General features: G+C 35.6%; 1 protein-coding gene across 1 annotated transcript in view; it reads right to left on the bottom strand.

Moving 5' to 3' along the window:
- eif3hb (eukaryotic translation initiation factor 3, subunit H, b) overlaps positions 1-17,500 on the bottom strand; it is a 118,784-nt gene that overhangs the window by 19,656 nt on the left and 81,628 nt on the right. Inside the window, exons 4-5 of the mRNA XM_079828950.1 lie at positions 17,019-17,118; positions 9,980-10,129 (exon numbers count right to left, since the gene is read on the bottom strand). Coding sequence (XP_079685076.1) covers positions 9,980-10,129; positions 17,019-17,118 — 250 coding nt within the window. The remainder of the gene's footprint in view (positions 1-9,979; positions 10,130-17,018; positions 17,119-17,500) is intronic.

The following is a 17,500-nucleotide window of genomic DNA, read 5'->3' as shown; positions in this document are numbered from 1 at the left end:
ATTAAATATGAATAAAATAAAAATAAAACAGATTTAAATAAAACGCAATTAAATAAAAAAATGAATTTGAATTAAATTTTAAATAAATTAAATAAAAAATACAAATCAATTAAATGAAAAAATAAATTTATGTTAAATAAAATTAAATTAAAAATGAATTAAATTAAAATAAAACAGATTTAAATAAAACGCAATTAACCCTTTAAGACCTAAGGGTATTTTTACAATTAATTTTCCGCCTGGTGTTATTTACTAAAAAAGCTTGTAAAACATCAACCCTGTTGTGCACAGACAATTGACACACCTCTTTTTTTTCAAGACAAGTTGCTCTGTCAGTATATTTGTGTTGCATTGATGTCACCTGAATGTAAAATAAGTTATGGGACCATAAAGACAAATGAAAACATAAAACGGAAATTGAATCACTCAAATATTTATTGAAAACACACACAAATAAATAAAAGCGAAGCATATTTCCTCTGGAAAACAGTTTGTTCAAGTCTTTGGAGTCCTGGAACTCAGGAATAAACATGAGAACTTATACAGAACCAAAACTATTTACATTTTTCCAAAAAAAGTCCAGGCGCTTTTGGCCTCTTTGGATTTTGGATATTTACTGGTGCCAAGCCTCAAAACAGTTCCTATCAGGAACTTCTCCTCAAACTTTCTCCTCAAACTTTTTCCTCAAACTTTCTCCACAAAACTACTAAAAACTGCAGAGCGTCTCTCTCTCTCTCTCCTCACTACTAGCCGCGCGTCTCTCTCTCTCTCTCTCTCTCTCTCTCTCTCTCTCTCTCTCTCTCTCTCTCTCTCTCTCTCTCTCTCTCTCTCTCTCTCTCTCTCTCTCTCTCTCTCTCAACACTAGCCGTGCGTCTCTCTCTCTCCACAATAACAGAGCTGTGGTTCATGCGTAATGACGCACACCAACGTGGATGACGGATCAGCCTGTCATTAGTCAAACCCTCATCCAAAATGGCAGCTAGCATCGCGCTAGCGGCAAAAATGACGGAAAATTTATAAATTATGGACATCAAGTGGATATATCTTGGATGTAAGCGTTTTGATTTATTGCTGAACAACTCCAAAAAGATGCACTTGTTCCAGGCTGGATAGAAAACCTTCTGTAAAGGCTACAAAGACACCAAAGACACCCCCGTGATGGCTAGCTCGTTAGCTTTCTGCTGGAAAAAACGGTAAGAAAATCGATAAAAGTTTCATGAAATAATATAGATATTTATCGGAGGTGCCGTGTGACGTCGTGGGCGATGCCGTCGGGCTCTGAGGGTTAAATAAAAAAATTAATTTGAATTAAATTTTAAATAAATTAAATAAAAATACAAATAAAACAGAATTAAATCAAAATAAATAAAATGACATTAAAAAATATTGTGGCTTTATATATGGTCAAACACTTGCATGTGTCCTTATATTATCAACATTTGACCAAAATTAAGCTCAAATGGAGATATGAGGTTTATGACCAGTGAAATGTCGGACATATTCGTGTTTTTTCCATCATTTTAAAGGCCACATCTGAGGTAGTAAGGTCATCGCATCACAGGTTATAAAGTTTACTGTAGCTATATGTGGGACACAAATTTCTGTCATTTGGCCAAAATCTCATGTTATAAAAGATGAAGTGCTTCACACAGTATTGACTCCGCCTCAATGACAACTCTTCTCCGCTCCTCAAATACATAAAACATTAGCTTTTCTATATATAGTGTTTCTTGAGTAAAGATACAATTTACTTGTCCAGTTCAACCAGTCCTTTATTCACTATTGCATTGCAAACAAGCAGAGACGTGACACTTCATTCAAGACAGAGGTGGGCGGAGTTATGAGGTTTGATCGACAGTTTGAGGAGCCAATGGAGATACGAGATTTAGTCACAAGTTCTTAGCTTAAATCTTGGCAAAACCCACAGACAGATATAAAGTGTGACCAATAGTAATGATTTATGTAAAACGGGTATCCAAAGTCCAGCCCGCGGGCCAAATGCAGCCCGGGGATGAATTTCAAACGGCCCGCAGCTTGTCTATTAAAATATATTATATGTGGCCTGTCATGGATAATTTACAAATCGTGCAGTTTCACGATGTCAACGCAAGGTGGCAGTACTAGATTTTAGGCAGGGAAACAGCGCCCAAAGCGGAATGAAACAGCGCTACTTGTGCTCTTTTTTACAGTCTCTGAACAAATGCACTGTACAAAAAAATCAGGTCTCCAATTGAAAATTTTCTAGTGAGCGATCACATCTAAATTTTTCAGTTGGCCAAATTGAATTTCTGTGAATTGATGCAATTTAATTCAATTAAAATTCAAGAAATTCAATTTGGCCAACTGAAAATTTTAGATGTGATCGCTCACTAGAAAATTTTCAATTGGAGACCTGATTTTTTTTTACAGTGTGTTTACCTAACATTTATCATGGATTTACTGTGGTAACACTAACTGTAACCGTGGTCATTTGTCAGAAATGTAGGTTAATATCTAATTTTATTTCATTTGTAATGTAAACATGTATTAAATGAGTAATAAAGGCCAAATTGCAGACTGTTATTGACATAAACTTGCAGTTTTGTGCATTTGTGTTTATATGTTTATAGACTAAATACCTTAAAGCCATTCAAGATATAGAATTGGTTTTTTTGTTTTTTGTTTTTTTGCCATGTGTGCACTGCAAAAAATGCTGTCATTTAGTATTTTTGTCTGGTTTTAGTATAAATATATTTTAAAAAAAATCTTAAATCAAGATGCATTCACGAGATAAGTTAAATGACATTAAATATTTTTTCTTGTTTTCTGGAAAATAAAATGAAATTGAAGAGTTTTGGGTTAAAACAAGCAAATATGTCTGCCAAAGCGGTAAGAAAACTAATGTTTCTGTTTGGAGTTTCTGTTATTTTTCTAATCCATTGTCAACTAAATTGAGTTGGTTTCAAGCTAAAACTTGAATTCCTCCAGGAATCAAGAAAAAATATGTAATTTTCCTTAGTAAAAGCATCTTGATTTAAGAATTTTTGGATATTTGGACTGGAAAAAAGACTTATACCAAGAAATACCAAGTAAAAAAGCATTTTTTGTTGTGTGGTTTTACCTGTGGTGATCTAAATAGAGCACTTATTAAATTTAAATAAGAATTGAGTTCTAAAAAATTTCACCCATTAAAACTTTTTGGTTGATGAAAGTTTTACAGATATTGTTAAATATCTATACATTTCCTGTGTCCTATCTCAAGCTACTGTCAGCTCAAGCTTTTGTCAAATCTGTCATGTTTCCGAGAAACAAAACATTGCATTTTTATATTATATTTATATTATATTATATTATATTATATTATATTATATTATATTATATTATATTATATTATATTATATTATATATATGTGTGTGTGTGTGTGTGTGTGTGTGTGTGTATATTAGGGCTGTCAAAAGATTAATCTCGATTAATCGCATCCAAAATAAAAGTTTGTGTTTACATAATATATGTGTGTGTACTCTGATAATAATTATTTATATATAAATACACACACAAGCATGTATATATTTAAGAAAAAAAAATTATTTTTATATATAAAACATTTATATTTATATATATTATAGATTATATAAATGTATATAAAGTATATACATGCAAATATTTCTTAAATATATTCATGAATGTGTGTGTATTTATATATAAATAATAATTATCAGAGTACACACACATATATTATGTAAACACAAACTTTTATTTTGGATGCGATTAATCGCAATTAATCTTTTGACAGCCCTAATTTATTTATATATATATATATATCTCGAATCTGGCCCCCTTCTAAAAAAGTTTGGACACCCTTGATGTAAAACATAAGATATGAGGATTCTGCCCAATAGAGATAATATAGCAAATGTATACTTTTATGGTGTTTTGAGTCCTCTGCGAAGCTCCATTCCCTTTTCATTGTATTTGCATGGAAAAAAAGTAACCAGTATATTTCTTCTGTGCGCTTCACAGAGGAAAATAAGTCACACGGGTAAACAGAAACCAACCAAATAGGCTGGGTAGGACAACAGAAGAGATGGCTTTTATCACTCCCTGCTTTATGGCATCATGTCTGGTCAGGACAAACACAAAAACATTGTGGGCTCACAGAAAAGAGCGTCAGTGGAGTCGAGCGACGATTGCTGGATTTATAGAGGAAATGATCAGAGGCGCCCGCTCTCGTTCCTGGCCAAATAAAGGGAGGCTTAAGGCCAAACAGATTCCAATGATCATTGAGTAGAGTCAATGAAGTCCAGCAGAGCACTCTGGGATAGCGGATCACGGGGTTTAGCGGTTTGGGGAGCCACATTCAGCACAAATGGAAGTCTAGCACCACTGCATTGACAGCCGTGATGGATTCCACCCGACCCAAGGGGGGCCATTTTGTTTTCAGATCAAGCCCATGAGCCCCATCCTGAGTAGCAGGCTTTGTGCAGCAGTGCAGATATAAATCTGGGAGGTGATTTACAGTCTAAATCACTGTGGTAACTCAAGACGTTGATGTGGATCTGGGCTTCCCCCTGCTATACACACACAAACACACACACTACCAGGGTGCCGAGAACATGAGAAAAGGTAGAGGAGAAAATAATGAAAAGGGTTGAGCTCAGACTTACAGATTCTCACACACCCACCCAAATCACGTCTCCACGCCAAAACGCTGTAAAACTCATAATTCTTTTTTTATTCAGCCTTAAAAAAAAAAAAAGGCAATTTGATTTCACCCCCAGAAGAGGAGGGTTGGTTTGGAGTGGGGCTGCTGGGAAGAGAAGGATGGAAGAGAGAGAGAGAGAGAGAGAGAGAGAGAGAGAGAGGGAAGACAGGGAGGTATTGTGTTAGTGAGGCTGCAGTGGTTCAGTGTTTGCTTTGGTTTCTAGGGAAACGCCAGACTGTGAAGAGATAACTTAAACAGATGTGGAGAACCCGACGCACGGAGGGAGGGAGAAAAGGACAAAAAAAGAAATCAGGAAAAATAACGAAACAGAAAAGCCACAGATAAATCCGCCTTGTCTGAGAGCGTTTCTGGTATGCTGGTGTTTAAAGAGAACAAATCATGTCCAGAGAGAGAGAGAGATTAAAGGACAGAAGAAAACTGAAGAAAACAACTCATTAAATAAATCGGAGGATATAAACATACACGGCATGCAGGTTGTTGACTGTCACAGATGAGAACTTATTGATTTTATATTATTAAATTATACAGGACTGTCAGAATCATGAAAACGTCCTGCTATAAATTATAAAATGGTCATTAATTTGTTTGTTCACGTGTAGTTTAAGCTTTAAAGGTGCAGTGGGAATTTTAGCGGCATCTAGTGGTGAGGTTGTGAATTGCAACCGCTCACCCCTCCCTTTCGGAACACACAGAGAAGCTACGGTGGCCGGCGCAGGACAAAAATGTCGTCGTCGGAGAGAGCAGAGTGTGACTAGTGCGCTAGAGAAGTTGTCCGTTTGGGGCCACTGTGGCGGCACAAAATGGCGTCTTCACTGTAAGGGGACCCACGGTGAGTGTGAATATAGAGATGGATCAAACTAAGGTAATAAAAACATAACGGTTTATTATGTAAGGTCTTTGTACTCCACTGAAAACATAGTTATGTATATTATATTGCATTTCAGTCAATAGATCCTCATAAATATTACACACTGCACCTTTATGTAAGCAGCCGTTTATTTACTGAACATGGAAATATAATTGACAGGGTTTTTTTAAAGATTGTAAACAATTAGGTAATGTGACAAGAATATGATTCAGATGTTACATTAACATATGGATTAATTTAATTTTTTTAAGTATTAAAGTATTTAAGTCCCGTTCAGTTCACACTATTTTTATGGAACCTAGACCTTCTTAAAATAAAATTAAAAATTAATCATTTGTATTAATTAATTAAATTAAATAGTAAAAGTCTTGTTTAGGACACTGTGAATGTAAGTCCACTTCAGATCACACTATTTTTTAAGGAAACAAGCCCTTCATAAAAAAAATAAATAAATTAAAAATTAAATAAAAAAAATAAAAAATAAAAATAAACAAAAAACAAAACAAAAAAACAAATACAAATACAAATAAAATAAAACAATAAATAAATAAATAAAATAGAAATAAAACATTTAATAAAATAAAGTTTTAGGTCTTGTTTATGACTTTGTGATAATAAAATAATAATAAAATAAAATAAACTAATAAGTAAAAAGATACAAATAAATAAATACAAATAAAATAAAACACTTTTTTTTAATAAAAAAAATAAATGAATAAATAAATAAAAATACTCCACTTCAGTTCACACTATTTTTATGGAACTAAGCCCTTCATAAAATAAAAAATATATAAATTAAAAATAAATTAAAAATTAACAAATAAATAGAAAAAAAATAATACTCCACTTCAGTTAACACTATTTTTATGGAACCAAGCCCTTCATAAAATAAAATTAAATAATAATATAAAATATAAATAAATGAATAAATCAATTAAATAAATAAATAAATAAATAAATAAATATATTTTTTTTAAATATGAATTTGAGTCCACTTCAGTTCACACTATTTTTATGGAACCAAGCCCTTCATAAAAATAAATGAATAAATAAAATAAAATTAAATAGTTTTAAGTCTTGTTTATGACTTTGTGAATTTGAGTGCACTTCAGTTCACACTATTTTTATGGAACCAAACCCTTCATAAAAATAAATAATAAAATTAAAAAAGTCTTGTTTAGGACCTCATATTAGGACTTCATGGCCCGGTTTCACAGACAGGGCTTAGACTAAGCCAGGATTAGTCCTTAGTTCAATTAGGACATTTAAGTAACTTTTATAAACGTGTCCAAGAAAAAAACATTACTGGTGTGCATCTTGAGACAAAACAATGCCACTGACATATTTTAAGATTTGTCAGTGCAAGATTCTTTCAGTTAAAACAGCTCAAACATGCATTTTAGTCTTGGACTAGCTTAAGTATTGTCTGTGAAACCGGGGGATTATTCTTCAAGTTGTCTCTTGCATCTAAAGCACACTCTTTCCCTTATCGTGTACATTCACAAACGGACGCTCTGGATGCTACAACACGCGTGTTGATGTTATTTGTCATCTGTGTGAATGCACGTCTGGCTTCAGAGAGGGAGGTAATTATGAATATATTCATTCAAGACCTCAGCAGGGCGACGAAGGTTCCTCCTTTCATCTGGAAAAACCAAATCTGGCAGCCTCAAATAAAAGAGACAAATTAAAAAGATAAAATTCCCTTTCTAGTCAGCTGAGAGAGACCTTCAAACCCCTCTTGGACCTTTGACAATTCAAAAAGCAGCAGAAAAAAAAAAGAATGTTTCTGTCCCAAAAAGCATCATCTCACGCATAGCTGCTCTGAAAATAATTATTTGATTAAAATGATAATTGGAAACTCAAACCTCCCCTTCCTTCCCCACAGATCCGTACAAGCTGTACATGGCGAGTGAATTCAAATTAAGAGAAAATGAGAGCGGGAAAAGAAATGAAATAATAAAAGTGTGTGAAATATTGATAGCGTCTGATGTATTGTCTCATATGCGAGATCACTGAGGGCCGAACATGACAAACAGGGGAATTGAAGAAGAAAATTGACCAGCACAATGATCTATAGAAAACGATCATTCATAAGCGAGCATTAACATCTAATGCTGTATTTCACTCTTTTACACAGAAAAGAGCACAACAGAATGAAACCAGCCTCACTAAAGCCATTCACATCCATACAGAATGGGAGTGGAAACGCTGGATCTCCTCAAAAACAGTGGATTAGATTATAACTGTAATTTTATCATTAAGACTATTTTAGAAGTGTGTATTATTCCCAAACTGATTCGACATGAAGTGCAAGTTTACCCTTTAAAATGACCCATCTATGCAAATCAGGGCTGATCTATTCACACAAGACGACTCCAGCCGAGCATCATCAAACCTCCGAGAGTCACACACACACACACACACACGTGCTTCACACACACCGTCTCTGTGAAGCTCAGACGAAACTCATTCGAATGTTTTTCAATAATGACTTATATTTAAAAGGGTTGGGAATTCAATTGAAATAAATTCAATTTTTAAAAGTTTAAAAGTCTTGTTTAAGACTTTGTGAATGGAACCTAGCCCTTTATTTTGTACTTTTATAAAATAAAAGTAACAATTATTTTATATTTAAAATAAAATAAAATCTTGTTTAGGACTTTGTGAATTTAAGTCCACTTCATAAAACCAAGCCCTTCGTAAAATAAATCAATAAATCAATAACATAAATAATAATAAAAATATACATTTATATGTATATTTATAAATAAATAAATATAAAAAAATAAAAAAATAATAATAATAATAAAATAAATCTTGTTTAGGACTTTGTGAATTTAAGTCCTCCTCTAAATTACAAATAAAAATAAAAATATATGAAAAAAATTACATTAAATAAATAAATAAAATAAATAATAAATTAATAATAATAAAAAATATATATTTATATGTATATTTATAAAATAAATAAATAAAATAAAATAAAAATATTGTTTAGGACTTGTTAAGTCCACTTAATTCACACTATTTTTAAATGGAACCAAGCCCTTCATAAAATAAAATAAAAATTAGTTAAAATTAAATTAAAATAAATTAATAATATATATATATATATATATATATATATATATATATATATATATATATATATATATATATATATATATATATATATATATATATATATATATATATATATATATATATATATATATATATATATATAAAATATTGAAAGTCTTGTGTAGGACTTTGTGAATTTTAGTCCACTTAATTCACACTATTTTTAAATGGAACCAAGCCCTTCATAAAATAACATGGATAATAAAAACAAAATAAAACAAATTAAAGTCTAATTAAAAGTCTTATTTAGGACCTCATATTAGGACTACATATTCTTCAAGTTGTAGAATCTAAAATGCAGCTGCTATAAAAAGTGTTTTTTGTGTGTGTTTTTTTTACCTTACTGGAAAAGTTGATAAGCAGCATCAGAATCACTCAAACGATACCAAACCCTAATATTTGTTGACATCTGGGCTAGAGGAATCCGTTTGACGCAGGGTTATTATAGTGAACTGAAAATAAAACTAAAACTATAAAATACATGTGTTGCATGAAGTGAAATAAATGTTAAATGAAGTACAATATATTACAAATGTACTTATGTTGTTTTAGCTAGTTGCCAAGGCAAGATTGAGCATTTTCATTTAGTTTAACATGAAGTACTAAAATAACTAAAACTGAAATAAAATTATATAGACATATAAAAAAACTCATCTCTGATGTATATAAATGCAACAGTATATATATAATTAAAAAAGGTTAATGTATATACAAAATAAATTATATATAGACCTCACAAACACAATCCACGACCCATGGATTATTCTTAAACACAGGAACATTGCTAAAAATACATGATTTAACAGCGTGTGCAGATGTTTTCTATGTCACTGTTGAAGGCAGAGAATGTGCGGCAGAAGTGACATTTCGGCGGCAGTAGCGATGAAAAGCAGGGATGAATTTGGAAACTAAAACCCTCCCTGGAAATTGTGCCTTTAAATTCATCCCCACATTTGCTCTGTCAGATAAAGGTAAGAGATGTCTAGCTTCTGTCAGAATCGGGAGTACAGCTGCTTGTGAACTGTCAGATCTGAATGTTCACTTCACGAGGTAAGAAATCTGCGGCACAGATTCTCCAAAAGCCTTTTATTTAGAGAGTAAAATGAAAGCCATTAAAAGCAGACGTCACCTGGACGGCACGGACCTCCTCATTAGTCCTCATCAGAGATGAGTTACTGCTAATGTGAGCAAGCATCATTAGGGATATCTCAGCGCTAGTATAAATTTACACACGTCCTCATTCACATTAGGAAAAACTTGGTGTGTGTGTGTGTGGTCAGACCTGCTGGAGAGGTTCATGAGCTCGTGTTTGTCCGCAGCGGTGGATTTTTCCTCCAGCTCCCACAGGAGAACGCTGATGAGATGAGAGTTCTTGATGACAATAGGAACCTCCTCGAACATGTTCTCGAATCCCACACTGGCCTTCTTCAGCCTGGACACACACAAAACAGACTTTAGAAAACACTGGGACCAAACTCAGGATGTAACGGTACACATATTCATACAGAAAATGTTCGGTGCGGGTCTTTTGGTGGTGTTGTTTTCATTGTTCCCTATCCCCTATATAGTGCACTGCACTGTCTGATCGTTCCCTATCCCCTATATAGTGCACTGTCTGATTGTTCCCTATCCCCTATATAGTGCACTGTCTGATCGTTCCCCATCCCCTATATAGTGCACTGTCTGATCGTTCCCTATCCCCTATATAGTGCACTGTCTGATCGTTCCCCATTCCCTATATAGTGCACTGTCTGATCATTCCCTATCCCCTATATAGTGCACTGTCTGATCATTCCCTATCCCCTATATAGTGCAATGTCTGATCGTTCCCCATCACCTATATAGTGCACTGTCTGATCATTCCCTATCCCCTATATAGTGCACTGTCTGATCATTCCCTATCCCCTATATAGTGCACTGTCTGATCATTCCCCATCAACTATATAGTGCACTGTCTAATCATTCCCTATCCCCTATATAGTGCACTGTCTGATCGTTCCGCATCCCCTATATAGTGCACTGTCTGATCGTTCCCTATCCCCTATATAGTGCACTGTCTGATCGTTCCCCATTCCCTATATAGTACACTGTCTGATCGTTCCCCATCACCTATATAGTGCACTGTCTGATCGTTCCCCATCACCTATATAGTACACTGTCTGATCATTCCCTATCCCCTATATAGTGCACTGTCTGATCATTCCCTATCCCCTATATAGTGCACTGTCTGATCGTTCCCCTATCCCCTATATAGAGCACTGTCTGATCGTTCCCTATCCCCTATATAGAGCACTGTCTGATTGTTCCCTATCCCCTATATAGTGCACTGTCTGATCATTCCCTATCCGCTATATAGAGCACTGTCTGATCATTCCCTATCCCCTATATAGAGCACTGTCTGATCATTCCCCATCCCCTATATAGAGCACTGTCTGATTGTTCCCTATCCCCTATATAGAGCACTGTCTGATCATTCCCCATCCCCTATATAGAGCACTGTCTGATCATTCCCTATCCCCTATATAGTGCACTGTCTGATCATTCCCTATCCCCTATATAGTGCACTGTCTGATCATTCCCTATCCCCTATATAGTGCACTGTCTGATCGTTCCCCATCCCCTATATAGAGCACTGTCTGATCATTCCCTATCCCCTATATAGAGCACTGTCTGATCATTCCCTATCCCCTATATAGAGCACTGTCTGATCATTCCCTATCCCCTATATAGAGCACTGTCTGATCATTCCCTATCCCCTATATAGAGCACTGTCTGATCATTCCCTATCCCCTATATAGTGCACTGTCTGATCATTCCCTATCCCCTATATAGTGCACTGTCTGATCGTTCCCCATCCCCTATATAGTGCACTGTCTGATCATTCCCTATCCCCTATATAGTGCACTGTCTGATCATTCCCTATCCCCTATATAGAGCACTGTCTGATCGTTCCCCATCCCCTATATAGTGCACTGTCTGATCATTCCCTATCCCCTATATAGTGCACTGTCTGATCGTTCCCCTATCCCCTATATAGAGCACTGTCTGATCATTCCCCATCCCCTATATAGAGCACTGTCTGATCATTCCCTATCCCCTATATAGTGCACTGTCTGATCATTCCCCATCACCTATATAGTGCACTGTCTGATCATTCCCTATCCCCTATATAGTGCACTGTCTGATCGTTCCCCATCACCTATATAGTGCACTGTCTGATCATTCCCTATCCCCTATATAGTGCACTGTCTGATCATTCCCTATCCCCTATATAGTGCACTGTCTGATCATTCCCTATCCCCTATATAGTGCACTGTCTGATCGTTCCCCATCCCCTATATAGAGCACTGTCTGATCATTCCCTATCCCCTATATAGAGCACTGTCTGATCATTCCCTATCCCCTATATAGAGCACTGTCTGATCATTCCCTATCCCCTATATAGAGCACTGTCTGATCATTCCCTATCCCCTATATAGTGCACTGTCTGATCATTCCCTATCCCCTATATAGTGCACTGTCTGATCATTCCCTATCCCCTATATAGAGCACTGTCTGATCGTTCCCCATCCCCTATATAGTGCACTGTCTGATCATTCCCTATCCCCTATATAGTGCACTGTCTGATCGTTCCCCTATCCCCTATATAGAGCACTGTCTGATCGTTCCCTATCCCCTATATAGAGCACTGTCTGATTGTTCCCTATCCCCTATATAGTGCACTGTCTGATCATTCCCTATCCGCTATATAGAGCACTGTCTGATCATTCCCTATCCCCTATATAGAGCACTGTCTGATCATTCCCCATCCCCTATATAGAGCACTGTCTGATTGTTCCCTATCCCCTATATAGAGCACTGTCTGATCATTCCCCATCCCCTATATAGTACACTGTCTGATCATTCCCTATCCCCTATATAGAGCACTGTCTGATCGTTCCCCATCCCCTATATAGTGCACTGTCTGATCATTCCCTATCCCCTATATAGTGCACTGTCTGATCGTTCCCCATCCCCTATATAGTGCACTGTCTGATCATTCCCTATCCCCTATATAGTGCACTGTCTGATCGTTCCCCTATCCCCTATATAGAGCACTGTCTGATAGTTCCCTATCCCCTATATAGTGCACTGTCTGATCATTCCCCATCCCCTATATAGTGCACTGTCAGATCGTTCCCTATCCCCTATATAGTGCACTGTCTGATTGTTCCCCATCCCCTATATAGAGCACTGTCTGATCGTTCCCTATCCCCTATATAGTGCACTGTCTGATCGTTCCCCATCCCCTATATAGAGCACTGTCTGATCATTCCCCATCACCTATATAGTGCACTGTCTGATCATTCCCTATCCGCTATATAGAGCACTGTCTGATCATTCCCTATCCCCTATATAGTGCACTGTCTGATCATTCCCTATCCCCTATATAGAGCACTGTCTGATTGTTCCCTATCCCCTATATAGTGCACTGTCTGACCATTCCCTATCCCCTATATAGAGCACTGTCTGATCATTCCCTATCCCCTATATAGTGCACTGTCTGATCATTCCATATCCCCTATATAGTGCACTGTCTGATCATTCCCTATCCCCTATATAGAGCACTGTCTGATCATTCCCTATCCGCTATATAGAGCACTGTCTGATCATTCCCTATCCCCTATATAGTGCACTGTCTGATCATTCCCTATCCCCTATATAGAGCACTGTCTGATTGTTCCCTATCCCCTATATAGTGCACTGTCTGACCATTCCCTATCCCCTATATAGAGCACTGTCTGATCATTCCCTATCCCCTATATAGTGCACTGTCTGATCATTCCCTATCCCCTATATAGAGCACTGTCTGATCATTCCCTATCCCCTATATAGTGCACTGTCTGATCATTCCCTATCCGCTATATAGAGCACTGTCTGATCATTCCCTATCCCCTATATAGTGCACTGTCTGATCATTCCCTATCCCCTATATAGAGCACTGTCTGATTGTTCCCTATCCCCTATATAGTGCACTGTCTGATCATTCCCTATCCGCTATATAGAGCACTGTCTGATCATTCCCTATCCCCTATATAGAGCACTGTCTGATCATTCCCTATCCCCTATATAGTGCACTGTCTGATCATTCCCCATCCCCTATATAGTGCACTGTCAGATCGTTCCCTATCCCCTATATAGTGCACTGTCTGATCGTTCCCCATCCCCTATATAGAGCACTGTCTGATCGTTCCCTATCCCCTATATAGTGCACTGTCTGATCGTTCCCCATCCCCTATATAGAGCACTGTCTGATCATTCCCCATCCCCTATATAGTGCACTGTCTGATCATTCCCTATCCGCTATATAGAGCACTGTCTGATCATTCCCTATCCCCTATATAGTGCACTGTCTGATCATTCCCTATCCCCTATATAGTGCACTGTCTGATCATTCCCTATCCCCTATATAGAGCACTGTCTGATCATTCCCTATCCCCTATATAGAGCACTGTCTGATCATTCCCTATCCCCTATATAGAGCACTGTCTGATCATTCCCTATCCCCTATATAGAGCACTGTCTGATCATTCCCTATCCCCTATATAGTGCACTGTCTGATCATTCCCTATCCCCTATATAGAGCACTGTCTGATTGTTCCCCATCCCCTATATAGTGCACTGTCTGATCATTCCCTATCCCCTATATAGAGCACTGTCTGATCGTTCCCTATCCCCTATATAGTGCACTGTCTGATAATTCCCTATCCCCTATATAGAGCACTGTCTGATCATTCCCTATCCCCTATATAGTGCACTGTCTGATCATTCCCTATCCCCTATATAGAGCACTGTCTGATTGTTCCCTATCCCCTATATAGTGCACTGTCTGATCATTCCCTATCCGCTATATAGAGCACTGTCTGATCATTCCCTATCCCCTATATAGAGCACTGTCTGATCATTCCCTATTCCCTATATAGAGCACTGTCTGATCATTCCCTATCCCCTATATAGAGCACTGTCTGATCATTCCCTATTCCCTATATAGAGCACTGTCTGATCATTCCCTATCCCCTATATAGTGCACTGTCTGATCATTCCCCATCCCCTATATAGTGCACTGTCTGATCGTTCCCTATCCCCTATATAGAGCACTGTCTGATCGTTCCCCATCACCTATATAGTGCACTGTCTGATCATTCCCTATCCCCTATATAGAGCACTGTCTGATCATTCCCTATCCCCTATATAGTGCACTGTCTGATCATTCCCTATCCCCTATATAGAGCACTGTCTGATCGTTCCCTATCCCCTATATAGTGCACTGTCTGATCATTCCCTATCCCCTATATAGAGCACTGTCTGATCATTCCCCATCCCCTATATAGTGCACTGTCTGATTGTTCCCTATCCCCTATATAGAGCACTGTCTGATCATTCCCTATCCCCTATATAGAGCACTGTCTGATCATTCCCTATCCCCTATATAGTGCACTGTCTGATCATTCCCCATCCCCTATATAGTGCACTGTCTGATCGTTCCCTATCCCCTATATAGAGCACTGTCTGATCATTCCCTATCCCCTATATAGAGCACTGTCTGATCATTCCCTATCCCCTATATAGAGCACTGTCTGATCATTCCCCATCCCCTATATAGAGCACTGTCTGATCATTCCCTATCCCCTATATAGAGCACTGTCTGATCATTCCCTATCCCCTATATAGTGCACTGTCTGATCATTCCCCATCCCCTATATAGTGCACTGTCTGATCGTTCCCTATCCCTTATATAGTGCACTAGAGCACACTATGTTATAGATTACAGTAAGACTTACATATTCATCCTAAAAACCCCAAAAACTTCCTTTGATTTCACAGGGACTTTAATGTTGCAAACACATCTATGGGTTAAGGCCCAATGAGATTTTAGAGTGGGCGGGGCAACCCAAAATAAACAAATCTATCAACAGACAAAATGTCCTGTTGCTGATGCATATAAAGACAAGAGCTCACATCGTTAACCTGCTTTATTTCGAACACCCTTTCTAGTTCCCTCTCCCACTCTTTCCCGATCCGTCATCAGGATCTGCTTGTGGTCGGGACTCCTGCATCGGAACAGATCACGCTAATTAAATGAGTGGATGATTTCAACTCTCCATCACTAATCGCTCCATTAGACAAGCACTCAAGGCTGATTAGTCAACTGATTTCAAAAGGCTCTTTCTGAGAGGAGGATGAAGTCAACAAAGCGTTATGTGTGTGTGTGTGTGTGTGTGTGTGTGTGTGTGTGTGTCAAGCTTTTCTGACCCAAGGACCCTTTATCCAGACTCTCAGCCAATCCATCATCCACCAAAACGAATTAAGATTTTATCGGAAACAATATATAATCGCTTTAACAAATTAAAGAAAAGTTATATGACATGTTTATAAATAAATTTAAGAAAATTATATAATATAATATAATTAATATAATATAATTAATATAATTAATATAATATAATTAATATAATATAATTAATATAATATAATATAATTAATATAATATATAATATAATATAATTAATATAATATAATATAATATAATATAATATAATATAATATAATATAATATAATATAATATAATATAATATAATATAATATAATATAATATAATATAATTAATATAATATAATATAATATAATATAATATAATATAATATAATATATAATTAATATAATATATAATATAATATATTTAATATATAATATAATTATAAATTTAATATAATTAATATAATATAATATATATTAATATAATATATTAATATAATATAATATATAATATAATATACTATAATTAATATACTATAATTAATATATAATATAATTAATATATAATAATAAATATAATATAATTAATATAATATATAATTTAATATAATATAATATAATATAATATAATATAATTAATATAATATAATTAATATAATATAATATATTATATAATATTATATAATATTATATAATATATAATATATAATATATAATATAATATAATATAATATAATTAATAATATAATATAATATAATATAATATAATATATAATATATAATATAATATAATTAATAATATAATTAATAATATAATATAATATAATATAATATAATTAATATAATATAATATAATATAATATAATATAATATAATATAATATAATATAATATAATATAATATAATATAGTATAATATAATATAATATAATATAATATAATATAATATAATATAATATAATATAATATAATATAATATAATAGTCCACCTGCATTAACTTCATCCCCATGTTTTAAAGGCTTACCCGTCGGCGGAGAAGTCCTTCTCTTTACAGATCTCCATGAGTTTGGGGGTCAATCTGTAGGCCTTCAAACACAAAGACCCCTGGGCCGTCTTGTTAGGATCTGCAGAGAAAGACACCAAAAACAAACATGGATGACTTTTCTGAAGACAGCAGATGAACCGCAGTGTTCCTGCTCAACACAGCCTCTATCTGAGCAAACAACCCTAACAGCAATAAAGGCTGTTACACAACCGTCTGAGAGAGAGAACTGAAGACATCGCTTGAACAGATGCAGATGATGTTAATCTACCACGAGAACACGACAGTCCGCTCTCCCGTTACCTGTCATCCAAAGACAGGATTTATAGTTCTGATATTAAACACATTTGTGGAAAGATGATCGTCTGTCTTTTCAAACCCCCTTAACAACTGCAGAAGAACGGCAACTCGAGGAGAGCTCAAGATCTGCTCAGACACAGACTCAGCTCGGGAAAAGTGTTTTT

This window comes from Gobio gobio (assembly GCF_949357685.1).
Source record: "Gobio gobio genome assembly, chromosome: 11".
Lineage (NCBI taxonomy): Eukaryota > Metazoa > Chordata > Actinopteri > Cypriniformes > Gobionidae > Gobio > Gobio gobio.
This window is presented reverse-complemented; position numbering and strand designations above follow the sequence as displayed.